Genomic DNA, 24,700 nt, shown 5'->3' with positions numbered 1-24,700 from the left:
CCCCCCCCCCATTTTGATGCATTGACGCTGCATTAATGGAGAGAGGCAGAGAGTGCACTGTGTTCGGCCCCCCTGGCAGTGAGGATTGGGCGACTCACCCATTCTGACAGAGGACAGCACGGGGGCCTGGCTGTGAGAGGACGGGGCCATGGTCAGTAACAGGACGACGGAGTGAATCGACAGCAGCAGCGCTGGCAGAGCCGGCATCTTCTACTGCTCCTCATGGAGAACGGTCTTCTGGCTGCCTGTTCCACCACCTAGTGGACGGGAGGACTCATTACACTCCACGGCACAAGAATTTTACCGTCACATCTTTTTATCACTCCGAAAACCATGATGTTAATACTTAATACTCTGCCCCTCTTTTTCTTTCTCTCTCTCTCTCTCTCTCTCTCTCTCTCTCTCTCTCTCAGAAGCATATGAGTGATCTTATTGTGGGTTATGGTGTTCAGACAGACTATTTGCATTTAATTTTGTCTGGAAACAGGTTATCTATGAGATTATCCAAAGATAAAAACATTATTGCACTTGTATGCCATTTTTTGCCATTTGAATCATTTCTGAATAATGAAGGACAACACACAAAATCATTATAAGGGGATTGTATTGCATGATTTTAGGTGGGGGATTGTTGTATGCGGTGATTGTTAAGTATACTGAACTGTAAATACTTCACAATAATTGCACAAAGCATTAACCTCATACTTTTCAGTCACAAACAATAGCAGTTTCTGGCAGCTTATTAAATTGAAAAAAGCACAGTGGACTCATAGGTGCAGTGAACCAGAACAATGTACACTGATTGGCTGTTGCAGAAGGGCAGATTACTCATAATGGCCATAGAATATGCCTTTAGTTTTAACTATAGTCAAGGACATACATAGCGTGTACTGTTCATTGTCTGTCACAGTTACTGACAGCTCCTGGAGGTGGGGATTAATACATATCTCCAACCTCTGTTGGACCAGAAAATTGCATCACAGGAGACAGCAAGATATATAATGCAAAATGCTGACTTGACATCAAAATTCACAAGGAGCACACAATAAGAGTGTATGAGTATTGTGTGTGTGCCAGTGTGTGTATATGTGTGCATGGGCATGCACTGAAATTACTTCTGGTACCTACTGCAGAGTAACCTCAATTTTGTAGGTAATACACAGTTGGGATCTGCATGTGGATGTCTAGAAGGTGTGTACATGTGTGCCTCAAGTGTGTGTATTTGTGTATGCATCTGCGTGTGTGTGTGTCTGAGTGTGTATGTGTGTGTGTATGTGTGTTTGTTTCAGTGTGCGTCTGTGTGTGTGTGTGTGTGTGTGTGTGTGTGTGTTTGTGTGTATCCCCCAGTGTGCCATGATTAGGTGTCTGGCTGTGCGTCTGTGTCTTGGCAGCCACCTCATCGTCTGCAGCGTCACTATTGTGAGGGTGAAAACCGTAAAATCTGTGATTCGGATTATTAAGAGAGAAGTAGGGAGAGGGAAAAAAGGAGAAGGAGGTACGCACAATTCATACCCTCAGGCACTGAGACAGAGAGGGAGAGTGAAGCATGGGGAGCAGAGAGAAAGGAGGAAGAGGAAAAGCCGGGGGGAGTGCGGGGAGGGGGGGAGTCTTCGTCGGGGGGCAGACGATTTGCTTGCTTTTGTAAGCAGGACGCAAATCTGACAGGGGTAATAACGGGAAATGTGAATCACCGTCATAATAAAACGCAAGGATGTAACAGCCGTGATTGTTGCGGGATTAAAGTATTGCACTGTTAATGTCATCTGTCGCGAAAAAAAAATGATTCTATTCACTGTTACCACAAAATAACCATTGTTTGCTGAGGTTATACATCTTTAAACAAGCGCTGACACTGGGCAGAGCTTTTGCCCGGGCGCTTTCATGGGGGATTGGAGTGGGCCGCTCCAAGCACAGAAAGGAAGGGCTCACACGGGCCCCCGCTAGTCTTTCTCACTCTCTAGCAGGGAGAATCTGTCAGTGTTGAGGAAGCTTCAAAAAAGGCATCATGGTGTGCCAGCCTTTGACCACATCGCCTCGGCGGCAAGCTCGGACTCCCTCCTCCCTCGGTCTACCCCCCCCCCCACTCTCACACGCACACAAGGAGGCAGACAATGTGGGGGCAGTCGAAAAACTACAAAGAGGAAGAACTGTGCACTCATTTGACCCGGACAATATGACAAGCTGACTTGCATCCACCCGCACGACATGTGCAGACCAATGAGATGCACTCACAGGCGCTGGCTCGCAGACACTTATTCTGGCGCGGTAGCGGCGCAGTAATTAACAAATTGATTTGAGTGGCCTGATGAGCTGAGATTTCCTCATCACACGCGGACCGAATTGTCTCTGATTGGCTCAGTCAGGCGAGGGCTAATCTGACACCACTTTGGCCAGGTGCACAGAGGAGAAAAAAAAAAGAAAGCAATGCGGTTTAAAAATGACCGAGAAACGTCATCCGTTACCGGCCAACATAAGGTGATTGTGGCCACTGGCTAACTATGCCATTGCGTTTGGTTATAATTCTCTCTACTCTGTCCACAGCACACTTCGTTGTCAAAGGGAAAGCTTTTGCAGATTTGTTCCCTAAGTTTTTACAAGGCAGTAACATCTTGATATCATTGCTGTGGCAGACGGGGTCAGGGGAGGGGAAGTGACGAGGGGGTGGCAGAGGCGAGACAGACCAAAGGGAGAGAGAGAAAGAGTCAGACCGTGTCGAGAGAAAGAGAAGGGACAATTATTACAATCTGCTCTCTTTGCAGCGTATGTCAAATATGTCTGCCACACCACATCCATTTGTGTCTCACACTGCGTTTTCTACTGAGAAGAAAAAAAAAAAATCATAGTATGATAAACGATTTCTTGTCTCTTATTTCCAGGCTCCTCAGTATTGGAAAACAGGGAGGACCTGCACTGCCGTTTAGTGTGCTCTTTAACACACTGGGTTGTTCTGACTGGGAAAGGTTACAGCAGTTCAATGCACATGTTGCTGCACCAGATGGAGTAATATTACGATAACAGACATCAGTTTTGTAACCTGTCATTAACTTAAAAAATATAATTGTGCAATAAAAAAAATTGTGGGAGTGAATCTAATATTTTTAATAGCTGAACTTTAAAAGCTGGACGTTAATCATCACCCAGGTTTTTTTTTTAATTGCCTCTCTGACACAGAGAAATCTTTTAATATTTGAAATGGAAGTGAAGGGTGCCATTTTCTTTTAAATAGCGGTGCTGAAACTTGAGAAAACAACCCCCAGTTGCTAAAAACACTTGCACACACTGTAAGTGCAATCGACCCATTTGTCAAGCAGGTACGTTTGCTTCACAGCACAGCTTTCGATCAATACCTTGTAAGAGACACTATACACTGGCACACAGAGCCGGGCAGCACATGGTAATATCGGCGTTCCACACAATATCAGAGACGTGGACACACACACACACGTGTGCGCACAGACGCACATGCAAACACACACACACACACACACGCACAGAGGGCTAATCAGCTGGCATTTGCGCTCACTTTCCTCCTCTCTGTCCACTTTCTCTCGCGTTCCCTCAGATTTCGCTACCGTGGCAACCGCCAGAGAGAAAGAGAGAAGGTAAATACGAGATTGGGGTCAGGACCCAGCAGTGGTGTTGTGAAGCAGGCCTGGGGGCTGGTGTCTGTGGTGTTTGTCTGTTGCATAATTCTGTCACCCACAACGAGAGCTAAAAATGGTCAACCCCAGGCACCGGGATCATTTCAAAAACAGCGATGAAGGACACAGAGGAGAAGAAAAAACATCATCATAATGTACGTCGATGCAACTATAGATGCATGTCTCATTGTGTTCAGTCAGAGGGCAAGTAGAAAAATGACCTCAGGTGGAAAAAACAATGCATGTCAATATATGACAACATAAGAAACCCAAAATGTAATGTATCAAAGTGTCATTGAAACATACAAAGAATATTACCAAATATCTACATTATTGTACTTTCACATATTGTAATTCATACACACAATATTTAATTTTTCACATAATTTACAATAAAAATTTCACATCATTTCCACTGCTTATACATTCAATTACATATATGAAATTATATCTAAATATATAAATTATATATTGAGATAACTTGTAACTCATCTATATATTGAGTTAACTTACATTAACATGAGAATACTATGTATTAACATCTACACAATACACACATGTACTGTACATGTGGAAGGGAATGACAGAAATGCTTGTGTATGCATAATCAGTTATCCATGATCAATAAGCATACATTGCCACCAACTCAGGCCCCAAGGAATCAAATTTGCATTATCCCACAAGGTTTGCGTCATTATGGTAATAACCATATGATAATATGAATAGCAAAAAGGACGGCCTGATTTTTACTGAATTGCAAGCACTAAGAAAGGGAATTAGCATAACCTTGTTCCATTTAGTTCACTGGATCAGACTTGAATGTTGGATATATGCATATTTCAGCAGCATGGCTGTCCTTTTATTTACTTGGTTCTTGAATACCCTTATCGCAAGTGACACAGTGGTTACACAATGACCCATTTAATCACAGTAATGGATGTCTCTGCTATGTGTGTGTGTTGGGGGGGTGTGTGTGTGTGTGTGTGTGTGTGGAGGGGGGTCTCATTTAATTGATTTTTGGAGCAATAGCATGGAGGCCTGTGTCTAATGAAGGGTATTTGTGCTCATTTTCGGCTCATGACTGTCATTTCATTGTTTATAAGCTGATTCTAACCCAATAGATCCACCAATCGGTGAATCGCTAATGCAAATATGTGTATTCTATCCTGAGAACAGGGCTATTGCTGTTCTCAGATGCATGTCGTCGTGGTTTTGTCACACTGATACCACTTCCTCTTTGATGAAGAATAAAGAGTTCTGAGGAACGACTCGAGAGTGTGGACCTAAACATTTTTTTTTCCTTGATCATTATTTTGGCCAACAAGGCAGAGATAATTTGATTTATGCTTTATTTCTTCGCCAGCGCAGATTCGCCCATTGTAATTTGTCTGTCACAGCAGCACAATATAAATGAGAGGCAAGCTTGAAATGGGAGGTTAGGAGCAAATTGAGAGAATTGGGAGAGATCAAACGAGAGAGGAGGAGAGGGAAGCAGAAAGAGAGGGAGCGAGTGGGAGAGGGAGAGATGTATATTTAATTGCAGGGTGCTGGAAACTGGCTGCTCTCTGTGTGTGATTTGCTTTGCAGGCCACCATCGAACTTGCCGACACAAACTCTCATCAAATGCGGTGGTTGTGTAGCAATGGGGTGGCAGCGTAGCAGGGCTTGTAACCAAAAGGTTGCTGGTTCAATTCCCTGCTGGGGCACTGCCACTGTATCCGTGGGCAAGAATTGCAACCCAGAATAGCCACAGAAAAATATAAGTATATGCTGTATAAATAGATATCACATAAAAATTGTAACCTATGTAAGTCACTCTGGATAAGAGCGTCTGCTAAATGGCAATAATATAATGTAATGTAAATTCCAACTGGTGGCCGTCTGGCCAACCTCATGCCCTAGGCAGGATCATCATACAGCTCCCATAAACTCTCAAGGTAATTATTCTGACTTTATTTTTATAGTTCTTACAGTTCTTATGCAGAACCTAGACTCTCTGGTTGTCACTGTCCATCTCAGTTTGTAACCTTTTGAATGATGATTGGATGTCATTTGGGAAAATCATGCCCCGCATAACAGGCAGAGTGTGTGACAATGTGTTTTCCTGAAAGCAATGTGAGAACCACTAAGTACAGCTGAGCATGAAAACTAGCATTTAAAAAAAATATCTGTAAACAAAACGCTTTTGTAATAATGCTTCAAAGCATATTTTCAGAAAATACCTGTCAGTACAATGGGCTTTTTCTTTACTGATGCTGTGCTTTTTCTGATGATATTTTTTTTCCGAAAGCAATTGTTGGAACAAGCTTTCACTGTGATTACTTCCTGATTGTTTCCCTGGAAACTGCATATTGGATGAAGAAAAATTATCCTGACATCCGCATGCCACATGTCACAAAAGCCAAAGAAAGAGAAAGAGCACGTATCATATAAGCATCTCCATTCGCACTATTTCTTTTCATCCTTTCAACACCTGCATTGACTTTCTTTGAGGCCGCTTTGCTCATCTGCTGCATATTGTTTATATAAAGACAAATACATACGCTGGTCTTGCTTCTCTAACACTGATATAGGGAAAGACGTAAACGTAACGTAAATAAGGGGTGTATGATAATTTCACATGCAGGTAGAGGGTGTGGAAATTATGGCTCTGTTCTGAAGCAGCTCATTTACATTCCAGATAAAAGGGTATTTCAGCATGCAGTTCACAACCGACCACACATTACAGTGCCATTACTCCTAATGTCCCAGGCATCCTCCTTCGAGGGCAAACTGAGATAAGTGCTCAATAATAACCTCTACAGGAAGGAAGTTTACACACATACTATAGGACATATATCACAATGCATGTCATTTTCACAGTATATTTCACAATATATAGCACAGCATGCGTAACGTGACATATGACATCAGAATGACTGACATACTGACACTGATACTGACACTGGATATTTTTTCCCCTACATTTAATTTCCGGTGTATGAAATTTATTTTACAGAGAATTAAATATACAATCCTGATATGCTTAATTCTATAATTTAGCCATTTTAATCACTTTTCAGCTGGGCTGAAACCATCCCTACAACAGGAGACTCCAGATGACAGCATGTTCAGTGAGGTTTGATATGCACATCTCTCACCGTGGAAAAGCAGCCAGGTTACCTGATTCCCAACAGTATGATTGCTATACGAACCGATTGGTCCTTGAGTATCACTGTGTGACCAGGTGAAATGACAAAACCCCTCAATAAGCTCCCTGCTGGGCATTTTAGGCCGTGCAGTTCATTACTGCGCATAGAAAACCCCAGGGTCTGCTCTCAGAACCACAGTAAAGGGCGGTTGTCATTTTCTGCTGCATTTTCTTCGATCTTAAACAGTGGGACAGCGTGCATGTTCTTCGTGGGATAATGGCAAATATACATACAGTACCTTATGATCACTGCCACAGCTCACTAGCAGCTCTCCACAGCTATTTGGATAAATAGCGAATATATGGTAATTTCTGCATAAGGCCAATACTGTCACCCTGAAGGTATTGTATGACAGCCCTATACAAGTAATTCCATTTTAGCTGCAAACCTGTCCCGTGGCTGACAGCAAATTTTTATTCAGACTTATTTCAATTCTGAAATTCTGACAGCAAATGACATCGCTGCTGCTGTACCCTTGAGCATGTTAGTTTCCTCCAGTTTCTCCAGGCAGAGTCCGGCATTGCAAATGAGAAACCGAGACGCGTGAGGCCTGGAAAACGTGAGGCGGCCCGGACAGGAGTGCCCGTTGAGCAGGTACGTGCCAAAGTGCTGTAAGCACTGTCGCGGGCGCTGGAGCGAAAATGTGGGAAGGCTCATGGTTCAGACCGAGACGCAGAAAAGGCCTGATATCCGTGGCACACGGCGTGCCCGTGTCAGGGCGTTTCAGTCTCCCCAGGTGCGTGGGCGGCTTCACTGCCACAACCAGAGTTGCTTGTGACGGAGAGCAAAGGTGGGGCATCTGGACCGGGGTCGATTCTTGCTGCCAGGCCCCGACCGCTGTCTCCCTGTCGGAGATGCGCCGCTCCAAAAAAAGGACCGTTAATGTTGACGCTAACATCTCGAGTGGCCACGGGGGCCTGGGGTGCATTTAAAAACCATCCGCGGGCGTGACCTTACCCCGCCTCGCAGCTGAGCGAGACGCCGGCGGACACGCTCCTAACAGTGCGAACGCCACCTCGCTCTGGTGCGGACGGCTGAGCAGCCTTCAGACAGGCAGAAATGGAGGTGACTCACAGGGGCCCTGCCTGATCCAACACGTCAGACATGTCTCTCGGGGATGTCACAGGTGTCACTTGTGTCTGAGCGTCCTTTTTCACACCTTGTCTTGCTCACCGAACTCATGGTGTTTACACAATATTTGCAGTGAGAAAGAGGCCCCAGTTTTATCTACATTAACCTGTGATGACAGCATCTTCTAATTATATTGACGCAAACGAGGGAAAGCAGGCGAGATTAACTACATTTATTCACTTCTTTCACTTCATAAACCATGTAGACATGCCGCACCACTGAGTGAACTGCACTCCGCAGACACACAGACTCTTCTCTGTTTTGGCCTGTTGATGGAGAGAATGCCCCCGGGATATGAGATATTTTTCTGCACAGTTCCCATCACAACACATCAAGACTTCTTAAAGGTTTGTTTTGTCCCGTTTCTATGATCTTTAGATTCTACGGGCATTAAACTGTCACAGATTGTCACAGACGGAGGAGAGATACGTGCAAATAGCCAAACCGCTTCCAAGGTTCTCATTCTACAGTCACCAAAGCCATCAATACTTTGACACATAGAATGGTTTTCTTCAAGAGCGAGGCATGTAATTGTAGGAGAACAAAAAAAGTCTACAAAAGAGGCCTTTTTTGTAAAGTAGCAGTTAACCTTATTTCACGAATGGGGTTTAAATCTCAGATCATGTTAAAAAAAACAAGAGATGGTTGCCCACAGTTTTAGTTAAACACAGTAATCTCCGAAGGCATTTTAAAGACAGACTACCATGTTGATTAATTTGCAGGAAGCAGTGGTGTCCAAGACCTCCAACTGATTCATTTAGATTTCACTCAAAATACAATTTTCATCAATCATGTCTTCCAAAGGTACGCCAGCCTTCATATTACTCTGAAATCCCCTTCAGCTGTGATTCAAGCCTTTAATAAGCTCTTAGAGAAAAGCAGTTCTGTCAGTCTCATATTAGGCATTGCGGTAACTGTCTGATATTCCCCAAGAGGGAATACCCACAGTACCTTTCCCACGGGACATAAAACAAACTACTCAGTGAATTCATCACAAAAGTGACAAAACTGTTTCTCTCAGAAACTACTACTAAGAACTACTACTTTTTTCTCTCCTTTCAAAGAATTCAATAATGGCACCTATCCCACAAATTACGGATACCGCCATGGCTGATTTAAAGGTAGTGCCATGGGTGATTTGTGTTTAACCCCTAGGCCAATTCCTTCCTTTGTAAAATAAAATGATGGTTCTGCTTCATTGACAAGGCCTCGCTGATCTAAAAGCATACCGCTCTACAGCACCTGAAAGGGTAACTTACTTAAAAATGAAATGTTCTGTTCCTTTACTTACTTCTACAACAGAAAATATCCATATTAAAAAGCACTTCAGTTAATTTAATAACTGCAAACACAAGCCAATTTGGAATTATTTCTTGGTTTCATAACCCACTTCAGGCTATTTAACACTTCCACAAAGCCTGGCTGCAAATTACACTGTTGTTACTCATTCTTTAAAACATGTTCTTAATAATCAAATGCATGAATCAAGACTCCAAATCATAAGCTGTAAGTTAACTACAGTATACAGTACATGGAATCTGAATGAAGGCATTCAATATAGAAAGAAATAAAGTCAGAAGGAGAATAGTCAGTTCTTACTAAAATTCTCAGAATAATTTGTATGTAAATGATTTAAATGGACATGTTCAAAATTGAAGGCTCGTAGATAACATAAGACGAAAACTGCCTTCTTGCAGGGAGATAGAAATCAAATGCCCATTTATGACTCATGCTTTTGAGGACATTGACATTTTTATGGAAAAAAAAGATTTCTCCACTGTGGTTCCTTGCTCTTAAATATGTATATTTACTATACAAAACTGTAAGAAAAGGAACAGCATGTTGCATTTTAAATGCTGTTTTTATGACAATGTCCTTGTAAATCCATGTAGCCGAATCATCATCGTATTCAAAACATCATTACGGATCTTAACAAAAAATTCTCCCTGGCCTCTGTATTATGAAGACTACAACAGTATAACAGCAGAGCTGTAACCTTTGACAGACAACTGTTACAGACAGAACTTAAGACGGATATGTATACTACACACAGTAGGCCCTAGAGGCGGTGAGAAAGAATGGGTTGTCGTGTTTTCTGTAATAGTCTCTTGTTTTCAGTAAAGCTCTCAGGGCTCAGTGTTTTCCATTTTTTCCAAAACCTACTCTGCTCTGTATGCAATGTTGACACAGCTCTAGCTTATATCTTACATTTAAAATGCGTAACAGGTACATTATGGATATTGTACTCAGGATGCTTAATGGCTTTTTATGCATATATGTGTTTGGCCATGTCCATTGTGTACACTATTTCTGTGGCATTGCATGGGTTATCTCTGTTAGATTATGTTCTCTATTTGTGCCGTTATCTTCCAGTCGCACTGAAATTTGCTGCTCATGTCTTTTTAAGTGATGTTTACTCACGCCACCCCAAGGCTGCCTGAGAAAAACTGAGGTCAAAACACCACGTTAGCACCCAAATGTAGGTGAAGACATTTACACTTTAAAGCATTGTCATTTTTTTTAATATCCACACTTTCACAGCTTACCTCAACTGGTCTTTTTATCCACAACGTGTGTGTTAACATTACCATGATGACCACATATACCATGTATGTACCGTTTCAGTTTAGAACCGTGTTCCCTTTCGGTCGATTTTTACAACACACAGAAGGCAGAAGAAACGACCCTTTTAAGTGAAAACGCAAACAAAAGCAGAGGCAGATGGGGAAAGTCGAAGAGGACTGCGACAGTCCTTTACTTGACCTCTGTTCTGCCAAGGTCTTCCCGCAGGCAAAGACTTGCCAGCTGGTGCAGCACTGCACTGGGTTCACTTCTGACCGCGTGTACTCACCACCGGGCAGGTCAGGGGGCTTGACAAGAGTACAATCGCTGTCCAAAGCAGCCTGATAAATACTCTTAGAAGGGCTTAATCACATCACTAGTGCTAATTAAAATAATTTCAGGTCAGGAATTGTTGGCCATGTTGGCATTATTGGTTCATGGCATTATTAGTTTGGAATTATTATCTCATAGCATTTCTAGCTTGGTATTATTAGCTCATGGCATTATTAGAATATAGTGTTATTAGTTCATTTTGATGCCGTGCCAACCATTTGTCGTTAACTTTAACTTTAAACGTAAACGCAGTTGTTACCTTCTTTCAATTTAAAAACTTTTTCATTTATGTTGGCTATTGCTGGTTTCATTTGAACTGTGTTTGTGGAGGAGAAAGTAATATGTGCATTCAATCGCGAGCCAAAGTTGAGGAGCAACTTTGATTAAATGTAGGGAAGAAATATACAGCCTCCTGTGTGTGAGCTGAAATGACTGCAGAGGAGTTTCTACTGTGTTTTCACTGTAGTGAATAAAAAGGAATCTAAACACTTTATTCTATTTTCCTTTGATAATGTACTTGTTGAATAGTTTTAACTAAATTTACTAAATTATATGCTCACTGCTAGTTTTGGAAGACATGATTCTTTACAAGAAGAATTGTTGAATCACAACTGTGATGCAATGTCCAGTATTTGGTGCAAGTCTAAGTTAATCTTATTTCAAATATTTGAACTCTCAGGCGTCTTTGATATTCTTCTGCATGCAGAATGATGAAGAAGAATGGCATTTAAAGTGCACTTTTAATCGACCTCAAAGCGGTTTTACGATAAAGGATGGGGGAATCACCTCAACCGCAACCAATTTGTAGAGCCCGCCATTGCTCCATAGGTGGTGCACAGCAGCCATTTCAAGCCAGAACACTCATCACACATCAGATGAGCTGGAAAGGGAGGGATTTATTTGGCTAATTAAAACCAGTCAGTGATGAGAGGGCAATCTTGGGAATCTGCCAGGATGGCATGGAATCTCCTAGTCTGTGCAGGTCCAAGGGATCTCTAAGGACCCTGAAAGTAGTGTCTGAAAGACGACAACCCCAGCAATGAAATATTTCCATCTCTAATATTGGTTATAGGTTATATGTTTGATCCAGAGGGAAAACTTCCCTCTACAGGGCCAAGAACACCACTTCAAGGAGTGACCCAGTTTCCCCCAGAAATTCTTACTGATCTATTTGTTTTCTGTGTTAAAAAAAATCTGAATTATTCCAATTTTTTATCTTAAGTGCATAACTGGAAAATTTACTGACATATTTTACACTCTCTGACAGAAAAATACTCTCCTGGGAGTACATCTGATGTTGTCTGCTTGGGTGTTTGGTTTGCTCTTTACCATAATTACAGAGCATGTCAATCAGGGAGTGTTACTGGTAAAATTAGATTTAAGGGCTATAATAAGATATCACTTGCTGCTCACTTTTATTCACTCCAGGCCCTCCCAGCTCAAGGCTTTTTACCGATCATTCCTTGACAATAACTTCTTATCTGCTGCCACATAAACACACACACAGTTTAACAGCACACTCCACAGGCCTCAGAACCCTCTGGTGTTTTTCCATTCTTGGCTGTTTTCAAAAGGCAAACAATACTTTTTGCAGGGGCTGGGTAGGAGGTGAAGTCCATACTTTGAAGTTTATGGCAGTTTTTTGATGCTCTGGACTTCATTTCCTTTCAGAATGTTTGTGAAAAATTCAACAGTCAATATTTTTACCTCCAAACAAATGAATCGTGTTGTATTTGTCACGAGGCAGCAGTGTAGCATAGCAGTAAGGAGCAGAACTCATAACAAAAAGGTTGCCAGTTCAATTCCCCATTGGGGAACTGATGTTGTACGCTTGGGCAAGGTACTTAACCGAGAATTGTCCCAGTAAATGTCCAACTGTATAAATGAGTTACATGTAAAAAATTTTAACCTCTGTAAATCGCTCTGGATAAGAGCGTCTGCTAAACATCAATAATAATCACAATAATAATAATAACTGGTTAACAGTCCCAGAGCACCAAGCGCATGCATAAAATCGCATGCTTCCCAGAGCAACCATTCCTCTGTTGAGATATTTTCAGAGTTACGTTCAGTGAAGCGTACTTTTCTATCTTTTCACGTTCAGCGATTTATACTGAGCACACAGTGACGGAACGACAGGTTCTGAACCCCGCATTCTACTGGGTGTCACAGCGAGGTGGAGGAAACTCGGGGAGAGGTGTTGTTTCCCTCTCACGCGGTTACGCCACTCTCATGTGGGAACGCAGCGACACCTGTCACTCCAAAGCGCTCTCAGTTCAATTCAATTCCCTTCAAAGGGGCCTCGTGGACACGGCCCACCATTGCGGCGATGCCGTTGGGATGCAGGAGATCCAGGTCTGACAGAGAATGCGAACCCTCCTGTCAACACCACTGTCAACCGTGACAGGTTCAGACGGCGAGAGTTGCACGCAGCTAATTCTGTTAGCCATGGCACAGGGAGGTAAAACGACAAACCTGAAAAATGGTTGGTAAATCGTGCCCCCCATTTATTTTTTTTAGTTTCTGATGCCGACTGGATGCTAGCCAGTGAACGAGAAAACCAGGGGAAAGAGTTCATTTACCATTGGAGGAATGATACCATAGCGCTGAACTGACAGTGTGCATTGCTATATTTACCATTAGTCTCTACCTCTCTCTGCCAGTTTACCGTCTTGTTTTAAAATAATAGTGAGTCTCCTTCCTAAACATTCCAGATGACAATAAACCCCTGTATTGCCACATACAGCATGTCATTCCCCTTGTCTCAGCCTGCGTATACTAGTGCAACATTTATTTCTATCATGCTTATATCATGCATAAAATATTGATGTAAGCTCTTATCAAACAGAATGTGACTCCCTACACATTTACATATTGAATTAAATAAAATGTTAGCGGTCCATCTCCCAACAGCCTGGAAACCAACAGCAAGAGACTACCACACTGGCCATTTTATCTCATTCACACTGTCTCTCATCATAACCGTTTGCTTCTAGAATCCACAGTCGATGATTATGCGGAATGCGGGGACTATGTCACAATCACAGGGATGATTAATCACTGTGTCAGCATTTGGCATCCGGACCGGACCATTTTCTGAAAATGAAATTATGCAGGAAAAGCCAAGATAGGAGACGATCAGCATTTGGATGATGAAAACACAGTTTGAGTCTCTCTGATTCACTTCATCATGTGTGCATGCCCCCACCCTTTACTCGGTAACATTGAGCTGGACCGGGTCCCGAGGAGCCATGCCATTAATGTGCGCCACCGCTGACATTTCTATTTATAAATACGGCTGATGTATCATAGGTGAGAGTAGATTGAAGAAGAAGACGCACAGCTGCTGTATGAGAAAGAGCTGATATTCTTCTTATATTCACTTCAGCGGGAGGCAGCGGTGTTCTCAGTAACTCCGCAGGGGTCGTTTTTCAGTGCCACAAACCACTGTGGAATGTAAATATTTAATATGTAACAACAGCCTTAATTGGGCGCTATAATATCTTAGTTGCCAAATATTAATGATAAGTAGTATTGCCTATGCTGAGAGCATGTGTCTTTGTGTTCGTTCCAACTGCCTCTGTGATAATCACACCTGCTTCCACCTCAGGTGTAGACGGCAAACTGAAAAGCGGAGGTTTTCATCTGCCACCCGCTAAAACGGACTGATGCCGTTACAAGCCGGGGCGCAGGACCACTTCGGGATAATTCTGTGCGGTTTTAGCAATGCTGACACTAATCACATGCTTAACACGGATCCAGAGCGCTAGAGTGGGAGCTCTACCGTGCATCTCTGTGCGACCGTGGCCGGCTGGAGGAGATAAAGTGATGATTGAGGAATGGAGAATGATGTCATGGCTGCTTTTGGCCGCGGGCATAAATTGTGCGTTCTCCGGTGCACGGTATTAACTGTGTATGATCCAGCACAAACGCAGGCCACGCACAAACAGCATTAGCCAAGCGCAAACACCTGTGACATCCGTAGCAATGGTATAGATATACAGTATGTTCTTCATTACTGACAAATACTGACAGTGTTAAAGAACAGCAAAGCTGTGTGGCACCCGAAGGGAAAGCAGCTTTTGGAATCATTTCACTCGAAAATAACAGTTAAACAGAGGTAGGTTTAGAGATTACAATCCAATGTTATTTCTCACACAGCTGAGCAAAGCTCTGATTCAAGCAGACATCTTCGAATTTCTGGGTCGTGTTTGCCCAGGAGTTTATACAGCTCCAGAAATTTCCATTTTTTTTTTTTTGAAGTGCCTTTGTCCTCTCCCTGCCCCTACAACGGCGTCTTGCTTTGTTTTAAAAAAGCAGGACGTACCACGGTTGTCCTCATAAATTACTCTAGATGGTTTATTGTGTCTCCTTTTACAGTGGCTGGTTAAGAGGGAGCTGGGTTTGTCTGTTCCCATTGACTTCAGATGAGCCAACAATATGTGCCTTGCTTACATCATTCCTTGCAAGTCTAATGCTTGCAGCCTCCAAAGCCTATTGTGGCAGAAGGCATCATGAGGCTGAGAGATGTGTACATAATTCACAAAAAAAAGCTGTCTTTTGCCTCACCTCTGCTTGGTGAAACATCTCGCCTTGCCACTGATGAGCGTGGCAGGGAGGACCTGAGTTTTAGGCTGGCTCATCGATAGGAGACAGGTCCGCTTGGCAGCCAAGGTTCTCCTTTACCTGCCTGCATCTCCGCACAAGAAGCGTGTCAGCGGCAAGGCTGTCAGACATAGATGGTAAATCGCCTGGCAGCGTTTCCCTCTGGTTCGATCTGTTCCAGTTCTATTCATAGCTTTTAAAGTAATTGAACAAGAAGCTCTGTCGTGACATCTTCGCAAAAACATTCACTGTTGACGACAGCAGATTGCTTTACAGATATGGAAAAGTGTCAGCGCGTAGGTGTTGAAAATCTAGCCGTATGGCTGCCTCTTGAAGCGAACTGGATAGCCACCACTGCTAAGACATTTAGAGCCTTTTCACATCTGGAATCTGAGTTTTACCCTTCTGATGCGACAATTAGATGCAAAAACAAAACGTGCGAACGTTGTTCCAAATTTCCGTTGTTCCGCATTAATTAAAGCTTGTCTGTTTGCTGCCCTGGAGATGTGTAACACAGTTTTTGTTATTGAACTCCAGTTTTCACCGTGCAATTACACTGCAAATTCAAACACATAATGCCATGGGTAACAAGTTCACTGAAGACAAATTAATAATTATGCTGAAAAACAGGACCACTGAAAGCTATTCACATTCCACTACCTTGCAGCCAACGCTATATGTTGGGAACTACTTCTAAGTATTTCAGTAGTGTACAATTACAAATATCCTTGTTGCTTTTTTATCATTGAACACCATAAAAACAATAAAGACTACATTAGTAAAAATTTAGAAATGACCTTGTTTGCCTGGCAACTAAACTTACTTTTTTTTTTTTTTTAAGAATTCTTAGCAGTAAAACAATGGCATGGGCAAAATTAATAAAGCGCAGAGGCGTAGTCTTCAAACAGCAATACCTTTTTCCACACAAGCCATGAGGAATACGGACTACAGTACTGCCCAGAATGCATTTGCTACAGAATCTGTGTGCAAATCCATCTCATTGCGAGAAGGACGGCTGTCAAATGTCTCCGATTCCCTTGGGATTCACCTCAGCCCAGGATATCACATTCTGAGAGCAAACAGACTCGGTGTCTCATATACTGGCATGCCTTTCTCATGTAGCTATCGCATGAGGCGTGTAAACACCTTATTCCGTCAACCATAAACGGAAAAACCCAGTATCAGACATGTGGGATATTCTTCTGGGAGCCAGATTACTGTGTCATGACAACACCTTACTCTGAATTGCCATCTTACATCTGCGCGTATTCTATGTTGTTCAAGGAATCCTGGGTCATAGATTACAATGATCACCATGCATTCGGGGATATTAGCAGTAGACGTAGTTCATGATGCATGAAAACAGCTTATTGGAATATGAACATAACCAGGGTGAGGACCGTTACCCTGAATATCACCTGCCAAAAACATAGCTATTGTTTTCATACGGTCGTAGACGGGATTCTATCCAGACTTGCCTAGAAGACCTTACAATCTTCATGTAATCGTTCAAGAGGAAGATGACAATCCAGCCTAAAAAAGGGTGCAAGCAAAGAGTGAAGCAAGGGAAGATGGAGGTCGAGGAAGAGGCTGTAGATGATGGCAGAACAGCCGAGCAATGTTAATGACACTGAACCTTTAAAAGGAAGACAATAATGCGGGGGGAAAAAGGGAGGAAGAAAGAGCCTTGGAGGCAGCAGCTGGAGAAGGCAAATGAGGAGGGGAGTGGAGTAAAGATCAAAGCATCCAGTGTGGAGATGGACAAATCGGGAAAATGGAGAAGAGAGAAGAATGGAGCAGGAAGAAAAGAAGAGGAGGCAGAAAATAAGTTCCAGATATGGAAGAGGGAAATGTAAAAGGAGAGATAAGGGAAAAGGTTTACAGATAGAAAAGAGAATGAACAACGAAGTCTGGCAGTTCTGTATAGTCTACTCTATATGAATAATTCACTACTGTGTCAGGGGTTTAAATTAAAGGAAAACAGCAAAAAAAAAAAAAAAATGATGTTGGAGCTGGGAGATGTTGTGGATGAGAGATGTTTTAAAGAGGATCCAGACTGGGGCAACATGCGTCATAATTCACCAAACTGTAATCTGGCGGAGAGCACAGGTTAAATAAGCGACGTAAACGAAGAGAAATTATAATCGCATCTCTTTAATAAGTCATTAATCAATGTTGCCGGATAATTGTCATTATTATGAATTCATTCATAATTCATGTGTTATCACGTCCCAATTATTATTCCTTTTGCCCAAGCAATTTGAACAGTTTAATTCTCTCAGTAGCACTGTCCCCTGACTGATGGAAGCACAGGGCAGATTTATGTACTGCTTTGAAGATGTGAAGCTTTGAACCTTTTTTTGCGCATTACTTGGATCCATTTGTGTGTTATGGTTGTTTCACTGAAACTCAGGCTGCTCTAGATATAGAAATGGAAAGTGTGACTGGCTAAATAAAAAAAAGATTAACAATGCATTACAGTGTGTAACTCAGAAAGACCATTAAAATGATAACAAGGAAAAAGGGGCTCCATCCATCATGAATCATATCGTAAATTTAAGATTTCTAAATATTACTCATGTAAATTACTGTTGAATTTATAAAAAGAAGCACATAAAATCATGAGACCGGAGCACAGTTATTGAGAAGAAACTCTAAGTGACTGAATTATGACAAAATGGAATTTTATGCACCTTAGGTCTCAAGGAACCCTAAAATAGGCATATTTTTGATTTAACTCTAAAAATGTGATGTAATGTTAGGTTTGTTTTGTATTGTATTCTGCTGTGTTTTGAGACAATTTCCACAAAAAACGGACAATAAAGGAAACCTTAATCTTAATAGTAGATCTTAGATGCTGTTCTTTATGGAATTTCACTTTAAAAACACATCAGCAGTATGTACTTTTTCACCTTAGAAATGATCTAAAATGCTGTCTATCTCTCAGAGATCCAGGAAACACAAGTCCATGACTCTCCCTCTTCGAGGCTGAATTATCATAATGCTTCATTGTTGGGTCGTCTACACTATATTTTGCCCACTTTTTAATAAATCCACAAGCCTGCTGCAAGGGTTTTTACTAAAACAAAAACGACCACATATCACCTGTCCAAGTGGCTTCTACTGACTCCCCATTAAATACAGAAGAGACAAAATTCTACTCCTTACCTACAATGTACTAAATAAGCTTCTGTCATACAAAGCGTTTTTCCTCATACACCTTAACCATGACTACCTTGCTCTTTTCTAAATTTCTGAAGATAAAACTGGTGACAGGCCTTTCAGCAGTCGTACAGCCCTAAATTATGGAGTCATTTACAGAACTTCATCTTATGTGGGAATCATGAGACTGCAGTAGATTTCCAACCTTGGCTGAAAACCTTCTCTCTTTTTTTTTTTTCATCGAAGGCGTTTCTTTCTTGGCTAATATCCCCTCCTCCTCGTGGTGTGCTCTGTATTTACCAATAGCTGTGGTGCTGTAGCTTTGCTGTTGCCAAGGTTCCAAGCTACATGTCACTCGCGTGTGGGCTGAAATATGAGACTGCGAGACTATCGCACAAGCCAATATAATGGAACCTCTACTGCCTGGGGGTACACAGAGCCCCCTTTTTCTCTGTTCCTGCCCGTGTCATTCGCCACCGGATGCTGTTAAGAATGTATTTTAAGACATCTTCGTGATTAGCAGGGAGGGCCTGCTTTTGTCCGAATTATCCCCCATGAAAAATTCACAGATGACAGTATGAGGGGACAGTACTTTCCCTGCCAGTTTGACTGCTTCTGTCTGACAAAAAATTGTGGAAGCCCCTGGCTATTCAAAGTATTTTTTATTTTTATTTATTTATTTATTTTATTTTTTTTTGGGGGGGGGGGGGTCTCAATAACTGACAATACTATAATTGCCTGTATATCACTTATTGTTTAGAGTAGTTATTTTCAGCAATAAGCTGAAGGGTAAGGCAGACTTGCTCTTAAAATATTTGCTTTGGTTTAAATCAGAAAAAGTGTATATTCTGTGATTTTTTTTTCTCAGGATCTTCTCACCAGTTTCAAATGTCAAGAATTTTCATTCTCTCAGGATATCTCAAATATAGTACATTTATTGTTTTTAATATTTGCTCTCTGTCTTTGTTTCAGTCTTATTCTTTCTCCTGTTCTTTTGATGCTGTATCTGTATATAAGTACAATTTCATCAATTTGACAGACTTTGATTGATTAATAAGACTCCTGTTCCATGTAAAGAAGTTAACCTTACCATTTTCTTTAGTAAGAGTGACATTAAAAACATCTACCACACATTAATGCACAGTCACCACCATACACTGTCATACATTGGGATGTTTTCACACTAGATCATTTGGTGGCTGGATTTATTTGGCTCATTTGAAGAGAATCTCTAAATATCTTGGCTATTCAAACATGCTGTGAATATATGATTTGCTGAGAGTGATGTGTCCAGGCTGGGGTGTGAAAGGAGCATGCTGTGGTGTCTCACACTTGACTGATCTGAGGACAGCTAATCAATGTATTTTGATCTCTTCCTGCTGCTGCTGCCATGCCGCAGCTGAACCCAGGTGCAAATGGTCAACGGTCAGAGGAAATTCAGGGAAGCAGAAATCCACTCCATTGATCAACACACAGGTCATGCCAAGATTTTTCTCTACCTTAGATTATCTCTGTCTGTCACGTTCCTCTCTTACAATAACCATTTAAAATTTATTTCAAATTAGAACATAAATGGATAACTACAATAAATTACACATTTCTGAAAAAAAAACTCAATATGTATTTGAAAAGGAGCACCAAGAAAGTGTTCTGTTGAACATGCCGTGAATACATCAAGTCAATTTAACTTGACAAGGTAGATTTATGAATGCTTGGAATGTCAAATCAAATACCGTGCCTTGGTTTTATTTTAGCACATAAACGGGCTGGATGCTAAAACCTGATGTCTTTCAATCAATTTTTGGACTCTTTTTCATCATAGATCGGTTGAGAGCGGACTCCACGACGATTGTCCTACGTGTTGGAATTTCTCAGCTACATGGTGGGGTTTTTTCCAGTCAACAGCATGCAGCAATCTACAGTCAGGCCTTGGCCCTGTTTCTGCGGGACCAGAATTTTCCCAAGCTTTCCTGTTTCCACACTCCCACCTCACCTCCGCCGAGGTGGTTAGCAGGAGAGAGCGCGGTGTTAGCCTCCTGCTGCGTCCTTTCGTTGCCACCTGCGGTGTCTCATTGCTTCCGGTCTGCAATACCCCACCTTTGATCGCTGTGTTAGGTTTGGCCATTCCTGAGAAAATCTACAACTCCAATTCCTTTAATAAAAGGCATTCTGGGACATCAGGAAACGGCCTCAGATCTCCTCAGTCCTCCGCATCACCTGCTGTGGAGGGGAAATTCACAGCCACGTGTGATAGAGCGGTGGACACTGACGTGATAGGGCAAGACCAATTTGCCCTGACTCAACTCCATATACAACAGTGCACATTTCTCAGTGGTAGCGAAGACTGGTGTAACATATTCAGAGTTCCAATGTGGCAGTACTGCCTAACCCGCTATTCCACACTGCGCAACAGTGCACAGTACACTTCCACGCATGACTGCCTGTCCTCCACAGATATCACCCTGGTGACATATGCAGTTCTCTCACAGCATTAGAAATCAAATCAACATTCCTGTCATTCTTGGGCACAAGCTTCCTCATCAGTCCCCTGCTAGTGCCATTCTCTGAAAAATATCAATTCCTGACCTTATTACTGTAATGTAAGGCATCTAACATCAGACAAATGGAAACACTACATGTTTTGTGAAAAGTGCATTAAGCATTTATAGATGAAAAACCAGGTGCCAGTACTGAGGTACATACCAAGCACACACAAGTCCCTAACCAGAGTTGCTTCATAAAGCCAAAAACACATGTCTTCTGAGTTTAGAGAATGGTTTGTATCACAAAGACCAATCAGCAAACACTACATTGCATGGATATAGCATTTAAGTGCCACATATATCACTTAAATTGTTTAGACTATAATGTTAAGTTAGAGGGAGATCTGCACTAAATCTGTCAAGAATTAACAGATGGCCCCAGTCACGCTGTGATGGATTTACGGCTTTATTTGAAAATAATAAAGCAACTGGAAAAAAACGCCTCTGCAATTATCAGTGCCACAATCATGGTGATTACCATGCCTTACGGTAAAAAAAAGACAAAATCTATAACCTGGCTCACCTGCAATAAGGACATGCCACTAATGGTGGCACAGGTTATGATGGGCCAGAATGAATGGGCCAGATTGGATTAAAGGAGAAAATCAATCTTACCTCCTTTTCACTGTTCGTGGAAATGTAAAAAGCATTATCATTGGACTTTGCCAGTAATCGTATTACTTATAATCTTAATTCTCCCAAGCCATCACGAAAGTAGGAACAATAGAAAACCAGTAAGCCAATCAGAACTGTTCGGCCCGGTCCCTCATTTCTCCGTTAGTTATCTTCTTGTAAAAAAAAAGTAGAAGTATATGTGCAGTGTGTTTAATGGGGCTACCCACAGTTTAGCAGGCTGTCGAGTAATGATTCTGTTTAAGTTAATGTGGGCTCACATGGTTGTGCAGCATTTTTGACGCTGTGTTTGTTTGCGTTATCTGCTGCTTTTTCACACTTCCAGCATTGTCATACACAGCAGCTATCTGCAGTTTTTTTACCTCACAGTCATCAAAGGTACCTCAGTATCAAGGCATATACAAATTCAGCAAAGCTCCCGCTTAGGGACAGCAGTCTCAGAAGAACAAAGTCAAATCCCCAGAGACCAAACAACTGACCCTGAAGGAAATAACACTTAACGGTGTTTGAGTGAGCTGTAGAGATACAACCAGTTTCACACACAAACACACGTATACAAATGCAGAATAGGTCCTCCTCCACACACATTCACGCACCAAGGAGCCACAAACACATACATAAAAATAAATCTCCATCCCCATATACATCAAGGTATGTAATTACAGACAAGTATGCACACACTCACTCACACATACACACACACGCACACATAGACACACACACACGAACACATACACACACACGCACGCACACACTCTCCACAACTCCAACCCACACAACTGTTGAACACATTATGCCTTATTATAAGAAAAACAGGGAGGGAACATGACAAAAGTGAAAGTATATATATATATTAGATTGGCTCTAAATAGAAAGCTTTGCATTAAAAGAGTGGTGTACTCACGGAATGAATCAGACGTTACTAGGAGCCGTTTTCCATGGATCCCTGTGGTAACCGGCCAGCAGAGCCTTGGCAGGAATGGAACCAGGGCTGAGTGAGCGTGGTAAAAAATTCCGTGGTAGGGGGTTAAGGTGTGGGGTGTGATCACCAGCTCTGGAGGCGACGTTGGGGGGGGGAGGAAGGGGTGGTGTAATTATGTTTTTTGTGTGATGGTTGTGATGAGAGGGGATGTGGTTTACTAAACAAATGTCAGACTCCTACAGCTGACCTCTAAAGGAGCGGTAGTCTTTTGAAGGGAAAAAAAGAAAAGGGAAAAAAAAGGGAAAAAATCCCACAGCCCTCAATTAACAAAGAGAGAGAGAGGGAGAGAGAGGAGGGGAATGGCGTCTCTTTTTCTCAACAACAGAGAGATGGAGGGTGACGGAGTGACAGAGCCCCTGACGGATGGCGAAACGAGGGAGAGGGGGAATAAATGAAAATACGGATTTGGTCTGAAAAGGCCTCTCCCCTCCTCCTCCCTCTCTCCCTCTCTCTCTCTCTCTCTCTCACTCTGCCTCTCTCTCTGCAATGTGTGACGGCCTACCTCACTCAGTCGAAAGTGAATTTCAAAAAAATGTCTCCAGATGAGTGGGGAGGAAAAAGAAAGAAGGAACCACAACTAAAGGAAAGAAAAAGAATTAGCAGAGCTGCACCTGTTCCTTCGTCTGCCGCGTTCTCGCTACCTCTCTCTATCTCTCTGCGTGTCCCTGCCGAAGCCGGAGGACCAAGGTGCACGATTCGACGCTTTCCGTTGCCCCCCAATGCAGCAACAGACCCGAACCTCCAGCAGCACACTGTGGCAGCTATCAGCCAATGACAGAGGAAGAGCCGTTCTGCTCGTGGTTTGGAAGACAACGGCGGGGAGGCTAACGCAGACGCCACACCGCTGACTGTGCTGGTCTAGGGGCAGCTGTCTACCTGCTGAGTCCCCCAGCCCCTCCAATCAAAACGCACTCTCATCCCCAGCAACTGAACTGCTTCCCCACTAAACTCTTCTTTTTCTTTCAGTGGACACAGAGAGAGACAGAGCAGCTCTCCAGTCTGAAAGCTCTCCTCTTCAAAAAAAAAAAAAACAAAAACAAAGCAGAGGTGAAAATATGAAATTGAAAAGAGTGGTAAATTTCAAAAATATCCCCTGTTTCTGCTCACAATCCAATCCACGGACCTGCAGAACCAGGCACGAGAAGAGATCGATGATGTCACCAAGAAACCCAGGGGGAAACGCTGTCAGTTTCCCAGAATCCCATGCTGTCCCTGTGGTATCACTTGTGAAATTGTCTTGATTTTGTACTCTCCTCAGATTAGTTCCATGCTGCTGTTACCAAACGGAAGCTTGTCTGAACCAAACGTTTAATTATTCAGCTACAGCGTCCTCGTGGTTTCAGCTCTCTCGTTTAAGAACCATCGAGGATTCAAATCCCAGTTTGTCGTGGATGATGGAAACCAAACACCTTTCCCCGGGGAGGAGCCGTAGCATCAGTGCGCTCAACACGTCGTCAGACCCAAATCCTCTTGAAGCTTGGGAAACACAGCCCTAGAACGGCATGCGTGATCCAATCCTGATTCAGTAGCAACGCGTGACTTCGCTTTGAAGCAAACCCAGCTCCGACTGGCATGATATCAGCGATAACACCACCAAACACAGTGTGGGTTTGGTGAAGTCGGAGGGTGTCTCAGGGTCTGTGCAGGTGCCAGGAGTTAACAAATGAGGGTGAGAGCCCATGGTGGGCTGGCAGTCCCTGGCAGAACAGGAGATGGCCTCAGGTAAGACAGGAAGCACAGGCAACCTCCAGCCCTGTAGAGAAAGAGAGAGAGAGTGGAGGTGGGAGAGAGAAAAGCAAAAAACAACAGTTAAACCCAAAAGCTCTGGATCTCAGTCTCTTCTCTGGCCTTCTTTGTCACACTATCACTTGTTTTTTTTCTCCATCTGTGCCTCATCATCCTCTTTTTCTCCCACTC

The 24,700-nt window shown here is 42.6% G+C and overlaps 1 protein-coding gene across 1 annotated transcript in view; it reads right to left on the bottom strand.

Annotated features, from left to right (window-relative positions):
* The window catches only part of LOC118796614 (glutamate receptor ionotropic, kainate 5-like), a 42,032-nt gene extending 18,772 nt beyond the window's left edge, over positions 1 to 23,260 (bottom strand). The window contains exons 1-2 of the mRNA XM_036555604.1: positions 22,706 to 23,260; positions 99 to 257 (exon numbers count right to left, since the gene is read on the bottom strand). Coding sequence (XP_036411497.1) covers positions 99 to 207 — 109 coding nt within the window. The 5' untranslated portion in view covers positions 208 to 257; positions 22,706 to 23,260. The remainder of the gene's footprint in view (positions 1 to 98; positions 258 to 22,705) is intronic.
* Between the last annotated feature and the right edge of the window lie 1,440 nt (positions 23,261 to 24,700).

The sequence above is a fragment of the Megalops cyprinoides genome, chromosome 21 (genome assembly GCF_013368585.1).
Source record: "Megalops cyprinoides isolate fMegCyp1 chromosome 21, fMegCyp1.pri, whole genome shotgun sequence".
Classification (NCBI taxonomy): Eukaryota; Metazoa; Chordata; class Actinopteri; order Elopiformes; family Megalopidae; genus Megalops; species Megalops cyprinoides.
The sequence above is the reverse complement of the archived record's forward strand: the minus strand, read 5'-3'. Positions and strand labels throughout refer to the sequence as shown.